General features: G+C 35.8%; 1 protein-coding gene across 9 annotated transcripts in view; it reads right to left on the bottom strand.

Moving 5' to 3' along the window:
* Positions 1 to 1,230: 1,230 nt before the first annotated feature.
* The window catches only part of STAG2 (stromal antigen 2), a 141,819-nt gene continuing 122,975 nt past the window's right edge, over positions 1,231 to 20,074 (bottom strand). For 6 of the 9 annotated variants that reach the window (XM_021932925.2, XM_021932923.2, XM_021932924.2 and 3 more), the window contains 7 exons: positions 19,400 to 19,528; positions 16,171 to 16,394; positions 12,598 to 12,787; positions 12,398 to 12,508; positions 9,347 to 9,473; positions 8,030 to 8,107; positions 2,841 to 3,157 (listed from right to left, as the gene is read on the bottom strand). In XM_021932925.2, coding sequence (XP_021788617.2) covers positions 3,134 to 3,157; positions 8,030 to 8,107; positions 9,347 to 9,473; positions 12,398 to 12,508; positions 12,598 to 12,787; positions 16,171 to 16,394; positions 19,400 to 19,528 — 883 coding nt within the window. In that variant the 3' untranslated portion in view covers positions 2,841 to 3,133. Of the gene's footprint in view, positions 3,158 to 8,029; positions 8,108 to 9,346; positions 9,474 to 12,397; positions 12,509 to 12,597; positions 12,788 to 16,170; positions 16,395 to 19,399; positions 19,529 to 20,074 lie in introns of all 9 variants that reach the window. The other 3 variants (XM_021932929.2, XM_021932928.2, XM_021932920.2) reach the window with 2 other exon arrangements.

Below are 20,074 nucleotides of genomic sequence, written 5' to 3'. Positions count from 1 at the left end.
TTCTAGGACTTAATGCAGCCAGACTGCCTGGGCTGGAATACCAACTCCATTATTTACTAGCCATATAACCTTGTCTTAGGCAGCCGTATCCAACCTTCCTGGCACCAGCGGCCAGTTTCATGGAATGTAACTTTTTCCATAGACTGTGGGGGTGGGGTGGGAGGTGGGGTTCAGGATGAAACTGTTGCACCTCAGATCATCAAGCATTTTCATAAGGAATGCTCAACCTAGATCCTTTGCACGTGCAGTTCACTTTAGGATTTGCACTCCTATGAGAATCTAATGCCAAAGCTGATCTGACAGTAGGCAGAGCTCAGGTGATTAATGCTTGCTCACTAGGCTACCACTCACCTCCTGCTGTGCAGCCCAGTGCCTAACAGGCCAAGTTCTGGTACCCCTGGGTCTAAGGTATTTAAATTTCTTTGTACCTCATTCTCACCTCCTTCTGTTTAAAAAAAAAAAAAAAAAAAATTGGTGGGGGAATAACAGCATCATCAACTCGTCATGAAGCTTAATGAGTTATTACACATAAACTACTTTAAACAGCACCCAGCTGTTTTAGCTATCATTTTATACGTTCAGTTCTGAATCACTAATGATAGAAGACAATTCTAATATGATATACAAACTAGCCCAAATGAACAATGTGCTAGTGTTACACTGACATGAACCTCTTAAACAGTACAATGCAAATCTTGTTAACACTTTCTTTGATGAGTTTTCAATATGAATTCAATTAGTAAATTCTTTTTCAAATGTTGGTTTTACCTCCATGCCATGAGCCCCTTATTTAAGACAGGTTTCTCTCTTACTCTCTCTCTCTCATTCTCTACCTCAGCATATCCTGCCTGTTTCCTTCCTGGCACTTATTACAAGTTTATTATTTTGTTTTCCCCAATGGATCTATGAAGGAGAGATCTCTTAACACATGCCTAGCACACAGAAGGCACTCAAATGTACCCTGTATAAACAATGGAAACATTTGTAAATGTGTTTAACCTATACCAGATGAAAATTAAAGCAATAATGGTTACAGATTCCTATTTTAAAGTAATAACCCAATTAGGGATTTGGTTTCATTGTAAATACATATGATTTATTAAAAATATAAACTGATGGCATTCTCTATAAATTATTCCCCAAACACATGAAAAGATGTGATAATAGATATAATTTGCAAACCATTTATAGTCACCCTCCCCCTCTGAGTACAAGAGAAAACATACAACATACTGTAGGTTTATTTTTATTCAAAAAGTTACTGTCTCAAGACATAAATACAAATCAGAAAACAGTACAATTAGGACAATAGAATGTGGAGGACAACAGGTTAGAGTAATATATAAAACATTTTTAGCTGGTTGAAAACAAAGCTGTAAGAACTGCTTTCACAAAGAAGTACTCCTTTCAAGAGTGAGAAAAAAAATCAACTTAGGTTTAAAATCATATATACAGTCCTCTCAGCAGTTCTAGTTAATGCAGTGGTGTGTAAAACAACATAGGCAATACTTTTGCACATAACAATATTTGTTGATGGAAAATCTGTTAGACAAGTCTGGATTCATTTGTTATTAACCATGACTTAATAAAATAATTGTATCATGATCTTTTTAGCTAACCTATGGTTTTTGGCTACCACAGCCCAATGCTTGATTTCTGACTAAAAACTGAAAGCCTTTTGGTATTCACCCATCTGAAGATATTCTTGTATTGCAAGCATATTAAGGCATGGAATGATTAAAATAATATACCTCAAGAACTGAGAGACGACTGACAAAAGATAGATACACATGTAATATAAGTTAATATTTTGTTTTAAACGATGTCTAGCTGCCTAAGCCTCGCAAAATGAGTTGATGTCAAAATGGCAAGTAGCCACTTTCTGTTTTAAACTAATTTATTTGTGAAAGGACATAAAATGAAGTTTAAAGCTTAGCTTTCAAAGAATATTATGGGTTATGAATTCTATTATCCCATCTAATTTACATACAGCGGAAATGTACTGTAACCTGTTAGAAGTATCTTTAACCTGAAGACTGCTTGCAAAGACAGATAGATAAAACAATATAAAATACAAATTTAAAAATCATTTTAAAGCATGAACACTCATGCTTTTCTATTTTTAAACATTGTTAAACTTTCAATATATTTCTGAAACCTCATAATTTTAAGTTGGAATTTAAAAGTAAGAAAAAACTAAACAAACTGCGCAATTATAAAATCAGCACCAATTTATATATATATATAATTTTATTTAAAATTTAGATCCCTATTCCCACACTCTAATAAGCTGTATAATTTTTGTTTAGAATTTTTCTGCAAACATACTACAATAAGCTTCTTTTATTTGGAGACAAAATACAGTGGCACTACTGGAAGGAATATCACAACATTACATTTTTATCTTAAAGGACAAGCAAACTTTCAGGGTTGATAATGGGATAAGCATGTTTGAGACTGGTTACCTTCTGGCAGTTCACTGCATCTGGATATTTCTGAAAAGTATAGAGAAGCTCTTGGATTTTAAAAATATCTTAAAATACTTTTAGATGAAAAAATTGTAAAAGTTCTGCTTATAAGTTTACTTTTCTCCACAATTACAATATTTAAAACAAAGTTTTGTTGATTGATGTTTTAAGCATTTAAATTTAGAATGCTAAAAACAATTCTATCCTACACTTTCTTCAGGGTAGGGGAATAAATACATCCTTAACATTGTTTTCTGGATGTAAACAAAAATCCAGCAGAGGTCATCATTATTTAGTACAACCAGTAAATAAATGTAAGAGAATTCGTATCTGTACCAAATGCCTCTTCAGATTGTTATTTTGTTTTTTTTCTTTTTTTAAAAAAAAGCATGAAATAATTGATTCAAAAGCCAACTAACAGCGCATAAATAAAATATTTACTTTCTAAGAAAAACTGTAGCTTATCATCAAATTGTTTACTTGTCCTTTACTTTTATTCAGGCAAACAAAACTGCCCCTCAATGCACTTGATCTTGGTAAGCATAAGCATGTCATATTCTCCTTAGAGAAAAATCTGTACAGAATTTCACTGTATCTACCACACTTTAAAATTTCCTCTTCCACTTAGAAAATGACTTCACCACAGATTTAATTGTGTACTGGTATTAAAACATTGACACTCCAAGAACCTAATGAGAGAGAGAGGGGGGAGAAAATCTCGTTAAAAGTCATTCATTTATTTAAATATATCTGTAAACATTACATTAATGCTTTATTATGTTAAATAACATGCTAATAAAACCACTTTGAAAACTTCTCTCTCTTCAGATGTATAATTCTAAAATTAAATCGACCATGATATACAATGAAATAACATCAGGACTAATCAAGATGCTACTTACCTCACAAATATAATTAAAGTAGGAACCTTGGATTAATTATGCTTATATATACCCCTGATGTCTAGATAATGCCCTAAACATAGGCACTCAACATAGGTATTTGTTGAATGAATAAATGAATGTGCTTCTTCACATATATTTCTGGCACAGGTTCCTTGGAAAGAGGTTAAGAAAGTCTTGCAAACTTGGCTATTTGTGCTGGAAGTGGATACAGTTTTTCAAAAAGGCATTTGAAAATGCAGACCAAAAACAATCTAAGAACAATTCAAATATGTAGAAAGCAGGAAGCTTTCTTTAGAAAATATGGCCAAAGTGAATAGAACAGAACTACAAATTTTAAGAAATCAAAAAGGTAAGGTAAAATCAGGGCAAAATGACTTATATTGATGCTTTCTATATACTCCAGCTGAGAAAGGAATGTTAGGTAAAATCTAATAATTACTTGTCTAAAAGTAAAAGCAGATGATGAATGGAGCAACTCTCCCTTGTTCATTAAACAAGAATAGCATGTGACTGTTAGTATATATACTAAAAGTTAGGTTGTTCAATTAAAATTCTAGCACTTATGCCCATTAAGTAATATTTTAGAATACTATAATGAGCTAGTAAGAACTGATATCAAAGCCAGATGTAATGAGCTGAAATATTACAAAGAGCTCTTATTTACAAGTTAAATCTCTCATAAGTTCTATGAACAAAAGTCATAGAACTCATGTATAAACATAAGCTGAAGAAACTGTGTATTTTCAGACTCAGAAACAAGTATCTGATTGCAGCCTCTTTATAATGAATTATCAAGTAGTGTTTGGAATCCCAAGTAATGAAAACAAAGAGGACTCGTGCACCCAGTTTCTTACCTGTCCATTCACAATAACTACCACACTACTAATCCCTTGTCCTCTCCCCTTCCCGCATGCTTCAGGGTTCTCCTTTTTTGGTTAAAGACAAGAGTTTGGGTGGTTAGAACGTTTCCACCAAAGAGACCTAGATAATGTTTAAAGGCCAATTCTTGCCATAACAGTCTATGAATCTCGGTAGGGAAAGGTCTGATGATGAATGAAAGTATAAAATCTTAATTAGCAATTTAGTATAGAGTATGGGATGAAGATGAACTCAAGTTCTTTACAGAGTGCCTGACTAGAAAGCACCCAAACCCCTGAGATTCTTTTTGTTTTGTACAGACTAGGTTATAACTAGATTCTCCTACTAGAACATTAAATTAGTTCCATTACATGGAGCCCTTCTTTACCAATTTTATACTATAAATAATTCTAATAAGAGAATCTCAACACAGAGGAATGAGAGTAGTGACACTCTTTTCTGTGCCAACACAAACTCTGCCTATTTCTGATGTTAACATTAATAAATACTTTAACATATTTTTAGAAGTACAAATACCAAACTTCAGTATATTTTGGCAATTCTGGCAGAAAACGACTGTTATCAAAATGTTATAAACCAATTTTGTGTCCAAATATAAAACCAGCTATACCATAAATCTAGAATTTTATGTATATGCAACACAAAATGATAGGTTCAGAGTGTTTATATTACCACTTCTTAGAACTGGACATTAAAGAATTTAAATCCCAATTTTGCTACTGTTTTGATGATCCCGTTATTACGGGCTTCAGTAAGAACAGATGTGGGGTATTGTATAAAGGCAAACAGAACTTTACATTTAAAATTTTCCATTATTCCATTTCTTAAGTTATGGTTGAGACAGTATGGAGTATAGTTTAGTGTATATTTTAAAAATAAACTATTAACTTTAAAAAAAAAATTACATTGTCAAAGCCTTCTAAAGAAACCTAAGCCTTTAAAGATTATTGAGCATTCAGTTATGTGACTGCTGCCATCATGTGGTAATGCTATAAAACTACAGTTGTAAGTATAAGTGCTCATTTTCCTAATTTTAGTAGCAGAAGCAGCTAAACTATTATCAAATTAAGAATAAATAAAAGCCTCTCAGCTGTAACATTCAATGTACACGAGAACGCTATAAAATCACTATAAATAAAAAATGACTATTAGGACCCTACTTTTCTCTAAATGTTAAATGTCAAAAATAGATACACAGTTAATACTGCTGTTTCATTATTTTAGTAATCTGAAGAACACCTGTTTGCAAATCTAGTATGTAACTAAGAAAACAAATGTTAAAAGTTCTCCTGACATTAGACAAATACATTAAAAAATGGTGATCCTAACTGCCCATATTAATTTTGATCATAGTTAACCATTTCAATTTCTTAATTACTTCTGTTGGTGTTTCATCCAAATGGGGATTTTAGTTTTGGGAAGCACGACAGTAGAGACAGCAGGAGATTATTAAATCAAAAGGAACTGGCATCAAATTACTACTTGGACACTTGCTAACTGTATAACTGAGCAAAGTCACTAAACTACTTCTTCAGTCTCAGCTTACTACAGCATGAAAGTGGAAATTCCCATTACCTTTCTCACAAGGTTGCTGAGAAGATCAAAATAAATCATACCTAGCATAGTGTCTGTCACCCAAGCTCTCAGCTACTACCTTCCATACTTTTCATTTCAAAGTGATAGTCAAGGTGCACTAGAATATGAATTCCTTAAGGACAGGGAGAGTGTCTTATTCACTTCAGCACCAACTTCTGATGTAATAAATTGTTGAATAAATGCATTTCATCACACCTGCTTGAAAATATTCCTTTACCCCCATCATAATCACTACTTTCATGTTTAACAAACTAAGATGATACATACTGTTAGATTAATTATCAAGAAAACCATAAACTTCAGACTTATGAGTGGGATAGGTCACTTAGGTACTATAAAGTCTTGCTACTCAAAGTATGGTTTGCAGACCTGAAGCACCGACAGCATGTTAGCAATGCAGAATCTTAAGGCCACACATAAGACCAATCGAAGCAGATTCTACCTTTTTTTTTTTTTTTTTTTTTTCTTGAGACAGGGTCTCGGCTCTGTCACCCAGGCTGGAGTGCAGTATCGTAAACACAACTCACTGCAGCCTCAACCTCCTGGGCTCAAGCAATCCTCCCACCTCGCGCTCCTGAGTAGCTGGGACCGCAGGTACGCATCACCATGCCCAGCTGATTGTTTTTTAGTTTTTGTAAAGATGGGGCCTCACTGTGTTGCCCAAGCTGGTCTCAAGCTCTTGGGCTCAAACAATCCTCCCACCTTGGCCTCCCAAAGTGTTGGGATTACAGGCATGAGCCACTGAGCCCAGCCCCTTGGCCTTATTAATAAACATGTTAGTGTGAATTAGTTTGTCAAAATAGTTCTAAAAGCTATCTGAAAGCAGATTATGAGGTAGGAGAGGGCAAGGAGGGAATGGTAGAAATTGGACATAGAAGGGAGGCCTTAGAGGATGGTATAACCATCACTTGAGGCAGTAGCTGTGAGGAACGAGGAACATAAAATGGGTAGATACTAAAAAGGGAGATGTCAAATTTATTCATTTGACAAAACTAAATATCTACTGTGCTGGGCAGAACTAAAAATGAATAACATCATCACTGCCTCAGGGATTTCAAGCTAGTGAAGGACCAGGGCATGTAATATCCTATCTCACTATGCAAGTCTGGTAATTATTACAATAAAGTGTGTACAAGGAGTTAAGGAAGAAGAGAAAAAAAAATCTGGAAGTCAGCAAAAATTCCACAGGTAATGTCAGAATTAGTATCAAATAAAGACTTTACTAGGAGGAAAAATAAAGGGGAATTTCTGGCAGGAAAAAAGCTTATACAAAGTTATGGAGTCAGGAAAAAGCATAGTGTATCTGAGAGGAACTACAAGATTTGATATGGCTAGAGCATAGAATACATGTAAGGAAAAGGCCAAGGTTAAGGTGGCAAGGGAACCAGATCATAAAAGGCTTTGTTTGCTAGGCTGAGGAGCTAGAATTTTCTTCCTAATGGCAATGGGGGAAAAAAATCAATAAAAGAATGGTAAGTGAGAATATCACATCTGCATTTTTAGAAATATGACCCCACAAGAGGTATAAAGGAGCAGGGGGACTGCAGTATCAGCTTAAAGGCTTTGCAACAGCCCATGTGAAAACTGAGGAGGACCCGAATCAAGGCACTGTCAAGAAGAATATGGCACAGGGGACTGATATAAGAGGTATTTAAGAAAAAGAACTGACAAAGCCCAATAATAACCAATTAAGGATGGTGGGAGTGGTAACTGACTCTCATCCTAGACAGCTCAATAACCTTCTCTTCATTATCAAAGCCTTTGTTCAAGTTCTCATTATTTTTCACCATGCCTTTATATTACGCCCCTCATTCACCCTGTCCCATCCATAAATGTCAAGGAAATCTTTCTGAAACACAATTCTCATCATGACATTACCTTATTTAAAAATCCTTCAATGGGCAACCCATTGAAGAACAGTACAAACCTGGAAGAACGGTCCAAATTCCTTAATATTCAAGTCCCAGTCAGCCAGGATTCAAAAGTACTTTTCTAATCTGTCACCACTATTGCATCACTCTCTTCCCCTCCCACTGAAATCCTGCCTGCCTGCCTCTTTTTCTCACGTCCAACTGTTTTCATCTATTCTCAGTATGCTACCCCCAGGTTTTCAACCTCAAACTGAGAGACTGCCTATACTTTTGATTTTGCAATCCTGGGGTACATTTAAATTAAACCTACTGATTCATCCATAATTGAAGCTGGATCAAAGAAATCAGGCTTCAGTTCTGTTCTCTCTCGTCTGTTCTTTGATGGTGGCTAAAGGAAAAAAGGAAATAAGTTGACATTAGCTATATCTACAAACCAGATAGTAACTGAAAATATCCAAGTTAAGTGTTCACATGGCCTATGTGATTGCAAGTGTATCTGACACACTATTTTAAAAACTCATGGAAAATGACTGGCCGGGCCCGGTGGCTCATGCCTGTAATCGCAGCACTTTGGGAGGCCAAGGCGGGCGGATCATGAGGTCAGGAGATCGAGACCATCCTGGCTAACACGGTGAAACCCCGTCTCTACTAAAAATACAAAAAATTGGGCGCCTGTAGTCCCATCTACTCAGGAGGCTGAGGCAGAACAGCATGAACCCAGGAGGTGGAGCTTGCAGTGAGCTGAGATCGCGCCACTGCACTCCGGTCTGGGTGACAGAGTGAGACTACGTCTCAAAATAAAAAAATAAAATAAAAAATAAAAAACTCATGGAAAATTATCCTGAGAGACAAAAACCGGAAAACTCATTTTTCATTTTACTTTAAAAATCATTCTCTCAAATCCGTTTTCCTTTTGAGGCACCTTTATACCATTCTAAAAATTTAATTATTTCTTTAAGAAGAATACACAATATACTAAAAAGAATCATAAGACTTGACTTAGAAGTATCAACTTTACTGTTTGCTAGTTTTGCCTCTTTGGAGAGAGTAAGTTTCAATATTCTCAATCCTCTCAACTTACTTCACAAAGTTGAATGAGATATGTAGCAAAATGAAATATGTAAAACCATTTCGTGTATGATCAACCCTAATCACATATTTAATTATTAATAAAGAATACACTCCTTCCTGTATTTAACTTCCTTCAAGTTTAAATAATTTTACTTCATTAGGTGATATTGAATTTGTCTCAACAAGTAGCATTAATACATTGTTTTGATAATGGTATACTTTTATACTCATGTTTAATGTATAATTAAATAACAATTGACTTTCATAGTCAAATTAGTATTAATCAAAATATACCCTTTAAACCTATATATTCCTAAATTAATCTCAGAAGCAAACAGACAATTTTTATCATCTTAATCTAGGATCTATCACCTTCACCAACCTTACTCTCTTCTAAATCCCTTCCCATATATCTAAAACCCCTGGCAACTATTTTATTTAATATTTTTGCAAAACTTATTTCTCTTGGTAAGTATTTCTCTACTCTAATAAATATCCAACATAATTTTCAAAAGATCTAAATTGAAAATCTTACAGAAATCATGAAGTTTCTTACCAAATCTATATCCATGGTGTCAAAATCCATTCCCTCATTAAGATCCTCAATCCTCCCTTCTGAGGACATCATAACATCTTCAACAATTGGCTCTTCATCATCTTCCATTAGGCTTGTGCCACGCCGACTAGAGAAATATAAAACAAAGTCAAGATCTGAACTCACGTCATGACTATTAATATATAGGCAGCAGTATGTGGCTCTCTATATTCAAATATAATGGAAAATGATGGAATTAAAGGTCAGGGAGAATGATTAGGCATTATGTCATCAATGATGTCAAAACCCAATGTTCACTTGTCTAAAAATGCTAAGGAGTTATGTTTATTCTACATTACTTCAGTACATTTAGCTTTATAGTTCTGATATGCCATATACAAGATTCAATGAGAATTTCCCACATGGGAATATACAAGATACCTCAAATCCTTTTTGAAAGTAGGCAGGGTACAAATTAATAAACAAACATAAAACAGAGACCAAAGAAATGACATTTTCAGAATACACATATTTTCATCAATATATAATGCTACTTTTACCCATCACTCCCTCATTCATTCAGTACCTAATGTGTACCAGGCATGTGCACACTCACTCACACAATGCCCACTATGTGACAGGCTTCTACTGTGTCCTATGGATGTTTAAAAAAAAAAAAAAAAAAAAAAAGATGAATAAGACTAAGACATGATTCCTGCCCTCAAGGAGCTTACAGTCTACTATGGCAAACAGAGATAAACAATTAATTATGACAAAATGTGATAAAAATTACAAGAAAACTATGCATCAAATGTTATAAGGACATACTAAAATAAGGGATTAATTCTGCCTCAGGAAGAAATGAGGAACACTCATGCTGAAACTTAGATTCGTGTGCCCTATGAAACTCAAACTAAGACATATATAGAAATTTAAAATGAAAAACTAAGACCAAGAGTTATATATGTTATTACATAATTATGGGGAATACATTAAGTTCACAAAGTAGCCCAGATCAGCATAAAGTAGCCAACATAATTGTGAGACTGAGTAGGACTTGTTTTTCCCCAGTTTGGCCAACATTACCTTCTTTTCTCATCCAAAGACACCCCCATAGTCAAGAAAGTTGCCAAAACCCCAGCAATTATTTACCGAATGCTTACAATTTACACAATACTATGCTGGTTCTTAAAAGATATAAAGATAACAAGGTATGATGTCTGATCCATGTTACCTGGACAAATATGTTTATAATGGTCCTTATTTCCTAACAATTCTAGGTAGAAAGACAATTTTACTGTATTTTGTGGAGGCAACCGTGAAGGGAATATACGTGCTGTATGAACCATGTGACAGAAAATCAGAAAGCTGTTCTGCATTTTGTTTGAAATACAAGGAAGATACATGTGATACGAGCTATGAAAAATAAGATAATTTGGAAGTATTCTTATTTATAGGGCAGATACCATTATAGAAAAATCATTGTAAGATGAAAATGCTTTAGAGTCCCACGCAATAGATGACTTATGGTACAATCACCAAAGAATCCTCTGGTAATAGTTATTTAACTGAGATAATTTCTTGTAGTTGCCGGTGGGGAGGGAGGGGGAGGCGGGGGGCAGTTAACTATAATTGGGAATTAAAATGGTACTCAGTAGTAACATGCTATTATATAGGATCTTAGGAACTGGTATAATGTTTTATGGGGAGAGATACAGACCAAACGATTGCATGGCAGAATTCTGGAATATATGGACCGGTGACAAGTTGGAAGCCAAGAAATTAGTTGTAGGATCCAGCATAAAATAAGAACTTATAATAACTAAAGTGAATTTATGCAGGCCACCACTCATAGTAAATGATCATTTTGTAAGAAAAACAGGTAAAATTCTTAACATCTAAAAACCAACAAAACAGAACAAAATATGAATTAAAAAAAGAAGAGGGTAACAACTACTATCAGTAAAACATATAGCACATTATAAATACAATGCTTTCAAACTCAAAAACTTAATCATAATCATCATACTTTTCCCTGTATACTAATCAAGACATTTTAAAAAATTATCTAAAGACTGCTTGTCTGCCATTTATTTTAGAGCCAAAGCTAATGAAGATTTTATAAAGATTTATAAAGTTATCATACATAATCCAGTAAAAGCAAAGTATTTAAAAGATAAACTTCAATTTTTTTTTAGCATTGAACATTTATTCAATTCAATGAACATTTACTTAGCACCTTTTACGTGTCAAGCACTGACAGGCAATGAATGTGGTCCCTGCCCTTGAGGAGCTCACAGTCTAGACAAACGGGACAAACTCATAAACAAATATTTACAGTACAACGTGGCAAGTGCTATAAGAAATATGGATATACATAGTGTTATGGAAGCATAGATGACCAAAGCTTCAGTTAAAGTGACACCTGAGCTTGTTCTTTTATGATGATTTTACCAGCTGCCAGGGAATACGAAATCATACTAAAATGTGGCAGGGGCCATGGGCCATATTTTGAAACATCTTGCATGCCATGAGCTAAGGAAGTTTGGAGTTTATCCAGCAGGCAATGGGGAGTCACAGAAAGGTTTTAAGTAAGCGTTACATGGTAAGATTTTTATTCTAGAATAGTAATTCTTGATGGTAGTGTGAATGATGGAGTGGGGGGTGAAGGGAGAGGTTTGGTGAGAAGATAAATGGGAGATTTGAGGGAAGAAAACCAGTTAGAAAGCTAATATAATAGTTCAGGTGAGAGATGAGGGCCTGAACTAAGTTGGGAAAATCAATTAGGATGTAACAGAACTGTATTTTTAATGCTGTGTACCAAAATAAACAAGGATTGATATTTAAACTTTTCCAACAGATCAACCTAAGATTGGTCCTTTGGCTAACTGGGTAGTATTTTAATTAAAATATTTTGTTTTTCTGTTGGAAAGACCAATTTTTAGTTCCTTGATTATTTCAGCTCAAGTTACTCTAGAGAGTTTGCTGAAATTTTTAGATAAGGCACACATTAAAATGTTAAAATGAATTAGTGAACTTCCTAGACTCAGACAATAAGGCACTCTCACTTACATGGCATGCTGAAGATTAGTTCGCAGTTTAACATAGCTCATTGCTGCTCTCTCCTGCTGTTGCCTTGCTTCCTCTTGTTGTCTTTGAGCTAACATCCATGTTACCTGCGTGCTTCAAGGAGAATTTTATTCTTCTTTTAACTTAACTTTTTCTATGTAATTAATAAAGTTATAGTACAGAAAATGATCAAATGTACTTACTTATAATCAAGAGGTGTTTGATGATGTTCAGTCTGCATTGGATAAACACTCATGAAGCTATCCTCAGGCCGTAATCTTTTGGGCTCTCTCATAATAGTGGAGGTGAGTTGTGGTGTCTGCATCATAACAGGGGTGTGCAGTGTTTGTTCTCTGCTTAACCACATACTATCACTACTACTACTTTCTTCAGCTGGAAAAGAAAATTAACGACGAGGTTTAGTCACTAATTTTGACTATTCAGGTGTCTAATACAACCTGTTCAGGTCAATAAACATCTGTTGCTTTCCACATGCAAGTCATAGGAATAGGGGGACACAAACCTATGTAAGGGGCAGTCCCTGACCTGGCCTTACGAGTCTAGTTGTAGACACAGAACAACTAGGCAATTAAAATACAATGTGGCAAATGCAAGGAGAGAGGGAAGCATAAGGGGAATGGGGGCAGTGAAAGGGGTCAGAGCCAACTATCCAGAAGCAACTTCTAACTAGAGTAGGTATCAGCTGGGCTAGGAAGGCTTTTTATTCTAGGCAGGGAGAAGAACATAAAGCAAGAACTAAGGCAATTCTCGGCTCACCGCAACCTCCACCTCCTGGGTTCAAGCAATTCCCCTGCCTCAGCCTCCCAAGTAGCTGAGATTACAGGAATGTGTTACCATGTCTGGCTAATTTTTGTATTTTTAGTACAGACAGGGTTTCACCATGTTGGCCAGGCTGGTCTTGAATTCCTGGCCTCAAGTGATCTGCCTGCCTTGGCCTCCTAAAGTGCTGGGATTACAAGTGTGAGACATTGCACCCAGTCGACTGAACCCTATTAATCTGCTGATATTTGACCTACAAAAAGGGCAATTTCGTATGGTTCAAAACTAACAGTTTGCTACTCCTGGGGCACAAAGATTGAAAGAGTAGTAAAAGACAAGGCTAGATAAAGAAGCAGGAATCAAATTGTGGAAAATCTTGTGAGCTCTGCTAATGTAACAAGGAACTGCTGTTGAAGGTTTTAAGGCAGGGAAGTAATTTGGTGAGTTACATGTTTTAGTCAATGTGGTGGCAGTGTGGGGAGTAAACTTAAAAACAGAATACTGGTGAACAAACAGACCAGTTAGGAGGCTAATTGTGTGGCCTAGATGAGTGAGACATGGTAACAGGGATGGAAGTAATAGGAGACTGGTTCTCAATCTATTGGATGCAGACCGCTGAGCAGGTAGTAAGAGCAACTGCAAGGGGGCCACAAATCTATATGAATATTAAGCACTGGACTAAAAAGAAAAAAGGTTTCACACCTGCAAAAGCTACTTTTTTCAAATGTCTGTAAATGTTGCCATAATTAGTCAAATTTGTGTACAATTGTTACTGAATTAATAGTAATTTTTAAAATCACTGACTTGGGAGAAAAAAAATAATAGCACTTTGTGGTTGTGAATTTAGAAGAAAACTATTTCATTAGAAGATTATACATATGAGGCCAGGTGTAGTGGCTCACGCCTGTAATCCCAGCACTTTGGGAGGCTGAGACAGGTGGATCATAAGGTCAGGAGTTTGAGCCTGGCAAAGATGGTGAAACCCCATCTCTACTAAAAATACAAAAATTAGGCGCAGTGGCAGGCGCCTGTAATCCCAGCTACTTGGGAGGCTAAGGCAGGAGAATCACTTGATCAAGCGAGGGGGAGGTTGCGGTGAGCCAACATCACACCATTGCACTCCAGCCTGGGCAACAAGAGTAAAACTCCATCAAAAACATAAAAAGATTATGCATATTTGCAAATGTGTGTAAGGTTTTAAGGGATAAGAGTGGAAAGAAAATGCATGAATAGCTAATACTCTAATAATAGATTAAACATAAACTCCACATTTTGCAATATAATTATATCAGCCTTTAAGTTCTACTGCATTCAGGCTCCAACATTGTCTTCAAAACTGCATTGACTTGGCAAACTTATCAGTATTCAAACTTCCTTAACTTATTAACGCCTCAATTTCTATGGTTCTCCCCAAAAACCTGAATGAGAGCATTGACTCTTCCTGTAAAAACTGAAGTATCTGGCTTAATAATCTATTTGTAAAATGTAATATAAATACCAATTCATATCTGTTTCCATGAGGTCTTTAAAAAAAAAAAAAAGAGAGAGAGAGATTTCTGTAATATGAATACCCATTCATGTGTTTCCATGAGGTCTAAAAAAGAGAGAGATTTGATGGCCCAGCACACACCTATAACTATTAACAACTAGCTCAAATGATAAAAACTTTCAAAAATTTAGTGGTATGAGAAAACATCATCTTTTAATTTGATAACATTGTTTTTAAAAAACAGAAAAGTTTCTTTTAACTTATAAACCATGGGCCCTAACTACTTTAACTGGTCCAGGTTAATAAAAGAGATTTCCCTATTAACTATGATGTTGGGACTATATAACTAACCAGTGTAAAATTGTACAAGTTAGAAATGTAAGGTTATGCCTTTATACTACTGGACAAAAGATACTAAAATTCATAGGACAATCAAGTTTTAAACACTAAGCACTTGATGATAAATGAAAGCTGATGAGTTATGTGGCAATTTAAAAATATGGCCCCAAAATTCTTTGACATTTCTCACATTAAGAGGTGGAGAATTATGTCCTCTCCCCTAGAATCTCTGTGATTGCTTGGCAAATAGAATATGGCAGAAATTACACTATGTCAGTTTTTGGGCCCAGGCCTTAAGAAATTGGCAGCTTCCACTTCTGGTCTTTTGGGACACTTGCTCTTGGAGCCTAGTGATATGCTGACATGGAGAAGTCACAGGTAGGTGTCCTGGCAGATAGTACAGCTGAGGTCCCAAGTGACAGCCAGCATCAGATATGTAAGTGAAGATGCCTCCGTATGATTTCAGCCACCAGCCTTTGAGCCTTCCTAGCTGAGGTACCAGACACCATGGTCCTGGCTATGTCTTAAGTTTTGAGGTAGTTTGCTATTCAACAATAATAACTGGGACAAATGTTGACAGCTAAGCTAATTTGTTTAATAATTCCTAAGAAAAAAAGTCCCCAGGCCCATTTTGAACCAACTCTGGAGTGCTAGGAGTCTAAGAGTTTCAAGCACCATAATGCATTCCTACCTCTAATATGATAGCACTCTATTTCTATGAAGTTCTTCATGATTAATGGCCTCTTCATAGAAATTCAGAAGTTGCAACCTCTCTAAATCTGTTGTTCCACTTTACCTAGATGATCTGATCTCTTGGGTAATAACTAGCTCCATAATACTGAGTCCCTTTCCCTATGCATACAGTGTGGCACAGATTTTAAAAAGCAGGCACTCTAGAGTGAAACTGCATGGCTCTCCTACTTACTAACTGTGTGACATGAGTATGTTTCTGTGCCAAGTACTGTCATCTGAAAAATGAAGATGTACCCAAAACGTGAGAACTGAGTTTATGTATCTAAAATGCTTACAACAGCACATTTACACATAACGAACACATTTTGTAAGCTATTACTGAACACATCTCAAATAAAAAATAAGGTGAACCTTAATGACAATTCAGTTGGTAAATATGAGGGATAAATATAAAGAAAACAAATCATATCCTTACTGAGTGAAAGCTGCATGCCTTCAACCACTTTCCGTTTTCCTGTAGATGGTTTTGATTTTTTACTCCGCACAGTTGACCCCCGGCTGCTGATTCCACTAATGACTGACATGGTGTCATCATCACCACCAGCTAGCAAAGAATTTCGGTAAGACATCAGTGGAAGCCACACATCCTCTCTTCGGAGTGACATCTGAAAGGTCATGAACTTTTCCAAGTAAACATACCTTGAAAAGAAATCGAAACTTTTAGCTTCGATACAGAAATCTGCAGGTTACATTAACTCCTAGTTGTGTGAGCATGGGCATATTACTTCACTACTCAAACTCAGCCTAATGAACAATGTTGTCTCTGCCAAGATTTTCACATCAAATGAAATAATTCAGAGCATTCAGTTTAACATTTGCTGAGTACCTATTACATCCCAGGCACTATGAATAGATACAAAGATGGATATGATACGATTCCTACCTGCAAAAAAGTTTCAGCCTGGTGGAAATCATAAATCTACCCCTGGATCCAAGTATCTCAAGGCTTATATGTAATTTTGCAATCAAAATTCAACTAACGTTCATGTGACGACTATGTGCTAGGTATTTTTTTCCCTCAGGTTCCTTAACTATTCTTACAATTCTATGAGGAGAATGTTTTCCCAATTTTACAGGTGATGAAAGAAAGGATAATAAAAATTAAGAAGTAATCCCACAGTAATAAAAATGAGTAGAGGCAGCATAACCATGATTCAAGTCCAAGGCTCTGACACCAAGAGTTCAATAAGGCTAAATTATGCTTCAAATAAAGACAATTATTTGTTAATTAACTGTAAAGTGCAACTAAAATATTTGCTGTCATTGTAATGACTGATTTCTGATTTCTATCAATTCAGATTTACTAGTGTGAACAGCATTAAAGAGAACAGGAGACATCAGTTACGAAGCATACTGCTTTGTTAGCTGTTCAGTATGCATTTTTCTTTTTTCTTTTTTTTTTTTTTTTTTTTGAGACATAGTCTTACTCTGTTATCGAGGCTGGAGTGCAGTGGTGCCGTTTCGGCTCACTGCAACTCCATCTCCCAGGTTCAAGCAATTCTCCTGCCTCAGCCTCCTGAGTAGCTTGGATTACAGGTGCACACCACCACGCCTAATTTTTGCATTTTTTGTAGAGACAGGGTTTCACTATGTTGGCCAGATTGCTCTCGAACTCTCTGCCCGCCATGACCTCCCAAAATGCTGGGATGACAGGTGTGAGCCACCGCACCCAACTCCCAGTATGTCTTTCTGTATTACAATACACTTCAGTCATACATAGTAGTACAGTACTCCTCCAAGTGTGGCCTGTGAACTGACTACCACTCCAAAAACTGTTAAGTCTGTAACAAGATGCAAAGCTTGAGCCAAAATATACTCACTGGCAGAGAGATTTACAATTATGTACCCACCACATACCTAAATAGGACATTACAGATAAGTAGCCTGCACTAAAGCTATCCCCATTTTGCTTCCTCCTCGTGCCCAGAGGTTACCACTATTTATCACCCCCAAGCACATTTTATATGTTCAATACATAGTTGTCTGTAAACATCATAGAACAGTTTTGTATTTTGCTCTTTGTACTCAATGAAATCTAGCCATTTTCACTATTGTATGGTATTCCATTATATATAAATCTATTGATCCATTTTCAGTTGATGGATGTTTAGGTTGCTTTGAATTTTCCACTATTTCAAACAATCCAACAGCCATCATTCTTTTATTAGCCTCATTGTGCATGTATTCAGGAGTCTCTGTGGGGTATCTACTTATGAATGAAATTACTGGATCATGAGGTAGAGAGAATCTTAAACTTTACTAGGCATTGCCAAAAAGCTCCACAAAATGGTCTTGTACTGCCATCAACAATGTATAAAAGGCTCTGCTGCCTCACATCCTTGGCAATATTTATTTGACACTATCAGACTTCTTAATTTTTCCTAATGTGCTAGGTGAGAAATGGTATTTCATTGTTTTAATTTTTATTTCTGATTAATACTGCTTATGCAATTTTAACTGAGATAAATTTATATATAATAGAACACATAAAACTAAGACCACTGTTGTATCAGTTTTACAACTGAATATAGACCTGTGTGACCCACATGCCTAACAAGATACAGAACTCGGCAGGGCATGGTGGTTCACATCTGTAATCCCAGCACTTTGCGAGGTCAAGGCGGGCAGATCACCTGAGGTCAGGAGTTCGAGACTAGCCTGGCCAACATGGTGAAACCCTGTCTCTACTAAAAATACAAAATTAGCCAGGCATGGTGGTGCATGCCTGTAATCCCAGTTACACAGGAGGCTAAGGCAGGAGAATCTCTTGAACCCGGGAGGCAGAGTTTGCAGTGGGCCGAGATGGTGCCTGAGGGACAGAGCTAAACTTCGTTTAAAAAAAAAAAAGGTACAGAACTCTAGTACCCTAGTGTTCCCATTCAAACTCTCCAATACTAGAAGTAACCATTACTGTAATTTTTATCACCATACATTAGTTTTGTCTGCTTTAGAATTTCATATAAAGTCTATAGTCTTTAAAAGCAAAATATTAGTGGGTTTTCAGACAAGATTATTTACAATATGAGGTATCCATATGCTTCTGCCCTTTTACACCTCAAAGCCATGAGGAAAGGTAGAAGATTTTTGAGAATTTAAATCCATTTTGGGAGCTCTTTTATAAGTCACCATTATAGGAGACTAAACCAGAAAAGTGCCCTGTTTGAGAATTAAAGGATGTTCCTGATGGATTGCCTTTATTATTGTTTTTCAAATGCTCCCTCCTTAGTTGGGTTAAGGCACAAATGCAAATAAGAACACAAAAAGCAGCCAGGCACAGTGGTTTATGCCTATAGCCCCAGCTACTCAGATTAAGGCAGGAAAATCACTTAAGCCCAGGAGTTCAAAGCCAGTCTGGGCAACATAGTGAGTCCAGTCTCTTAAATAATACATAAAGTATTCAAATTATACCTCAAAAGCTACAACTATACTGGAGGAAAACTCACAATATTAAAATAGAGTATTTATTATGCATAAAACATAGTTATAATCCTTAAATTATAAAGTTGCTGAAGTATAAACTTTTTCGTGTATTAATGCAATCCTACAATTCTGTGTGTGAGTAGAAAGGAGAGAAACCAAGTATAACAATTGCCCTTAAGAATCCCAAAATGAAATTAAATAGGACATTTCCAGCAAATACATACACTGTTCTTTTGTCTTGTCGGAGTAGTTTAGAAGAAAATTCACTCAGAATATCAAGAAATGCCAAATTTAAAGGTGGATGGCTCTCCCCTTGCGGATTAGGCTCTTTAAAAGCAAATTCTATGCCATCTCTGCAAAGAAAAAAGAAATAATTGAAATAAACATTTGAGGGACTATAATAAAAAAGTCAGTAACTTAGAAAATTTCACTCGCTACTTCCTTTGCCAAGCTTTTGAGGAACAGAAAACAAGGAGGTTGTAAAGAGTGCAGATATATTAACATTTTATGTGACTGTTACTTTCTTTAAAACAACACACACACACACACACACACACACACACACACACACACACACACCACTTAGCTTTCAGTATGAACATGGTCTGGTATACCTACATTCTTTAATCGGTACCTTTTTCCATAGAAAATAACATAAATTCTCTCACATAATGATCAATACATTATCTGTATTTTTCAAGACTTAAAGGAGACCTACTCTAACATATAGAACGTTAAAAAATAATTCACAAATATCTGTAATAAACAATTCAAGAGTAAAGTTTAAAATTAAACTCCATGTAAGGCCCATTTTAACTACATTTATGTGACGATAAATACCTCTATTCATCAAAATAACAACCCAACATTATAACTCTATCAAATATATAACTGAGTAA

Source organism: Papio anubis, chromosome X, assembly GCF_008728515.1.
Source record: "Papio anubis isolate 15944 chromosome X, Panubis1.0, whole genome shotgun sequence".
NCBI classification, from domain to species: Eukaryota; Metazoa; Chordata; class Mammalia; order Primates; family Cercopithecidae; genus Papio; species Papio anubis.
The sequence above is the reverse complement of the archived record's forward strand: the minus strand, read 5'-3'. Positions and strand labels throughout refer to the sequence as shown.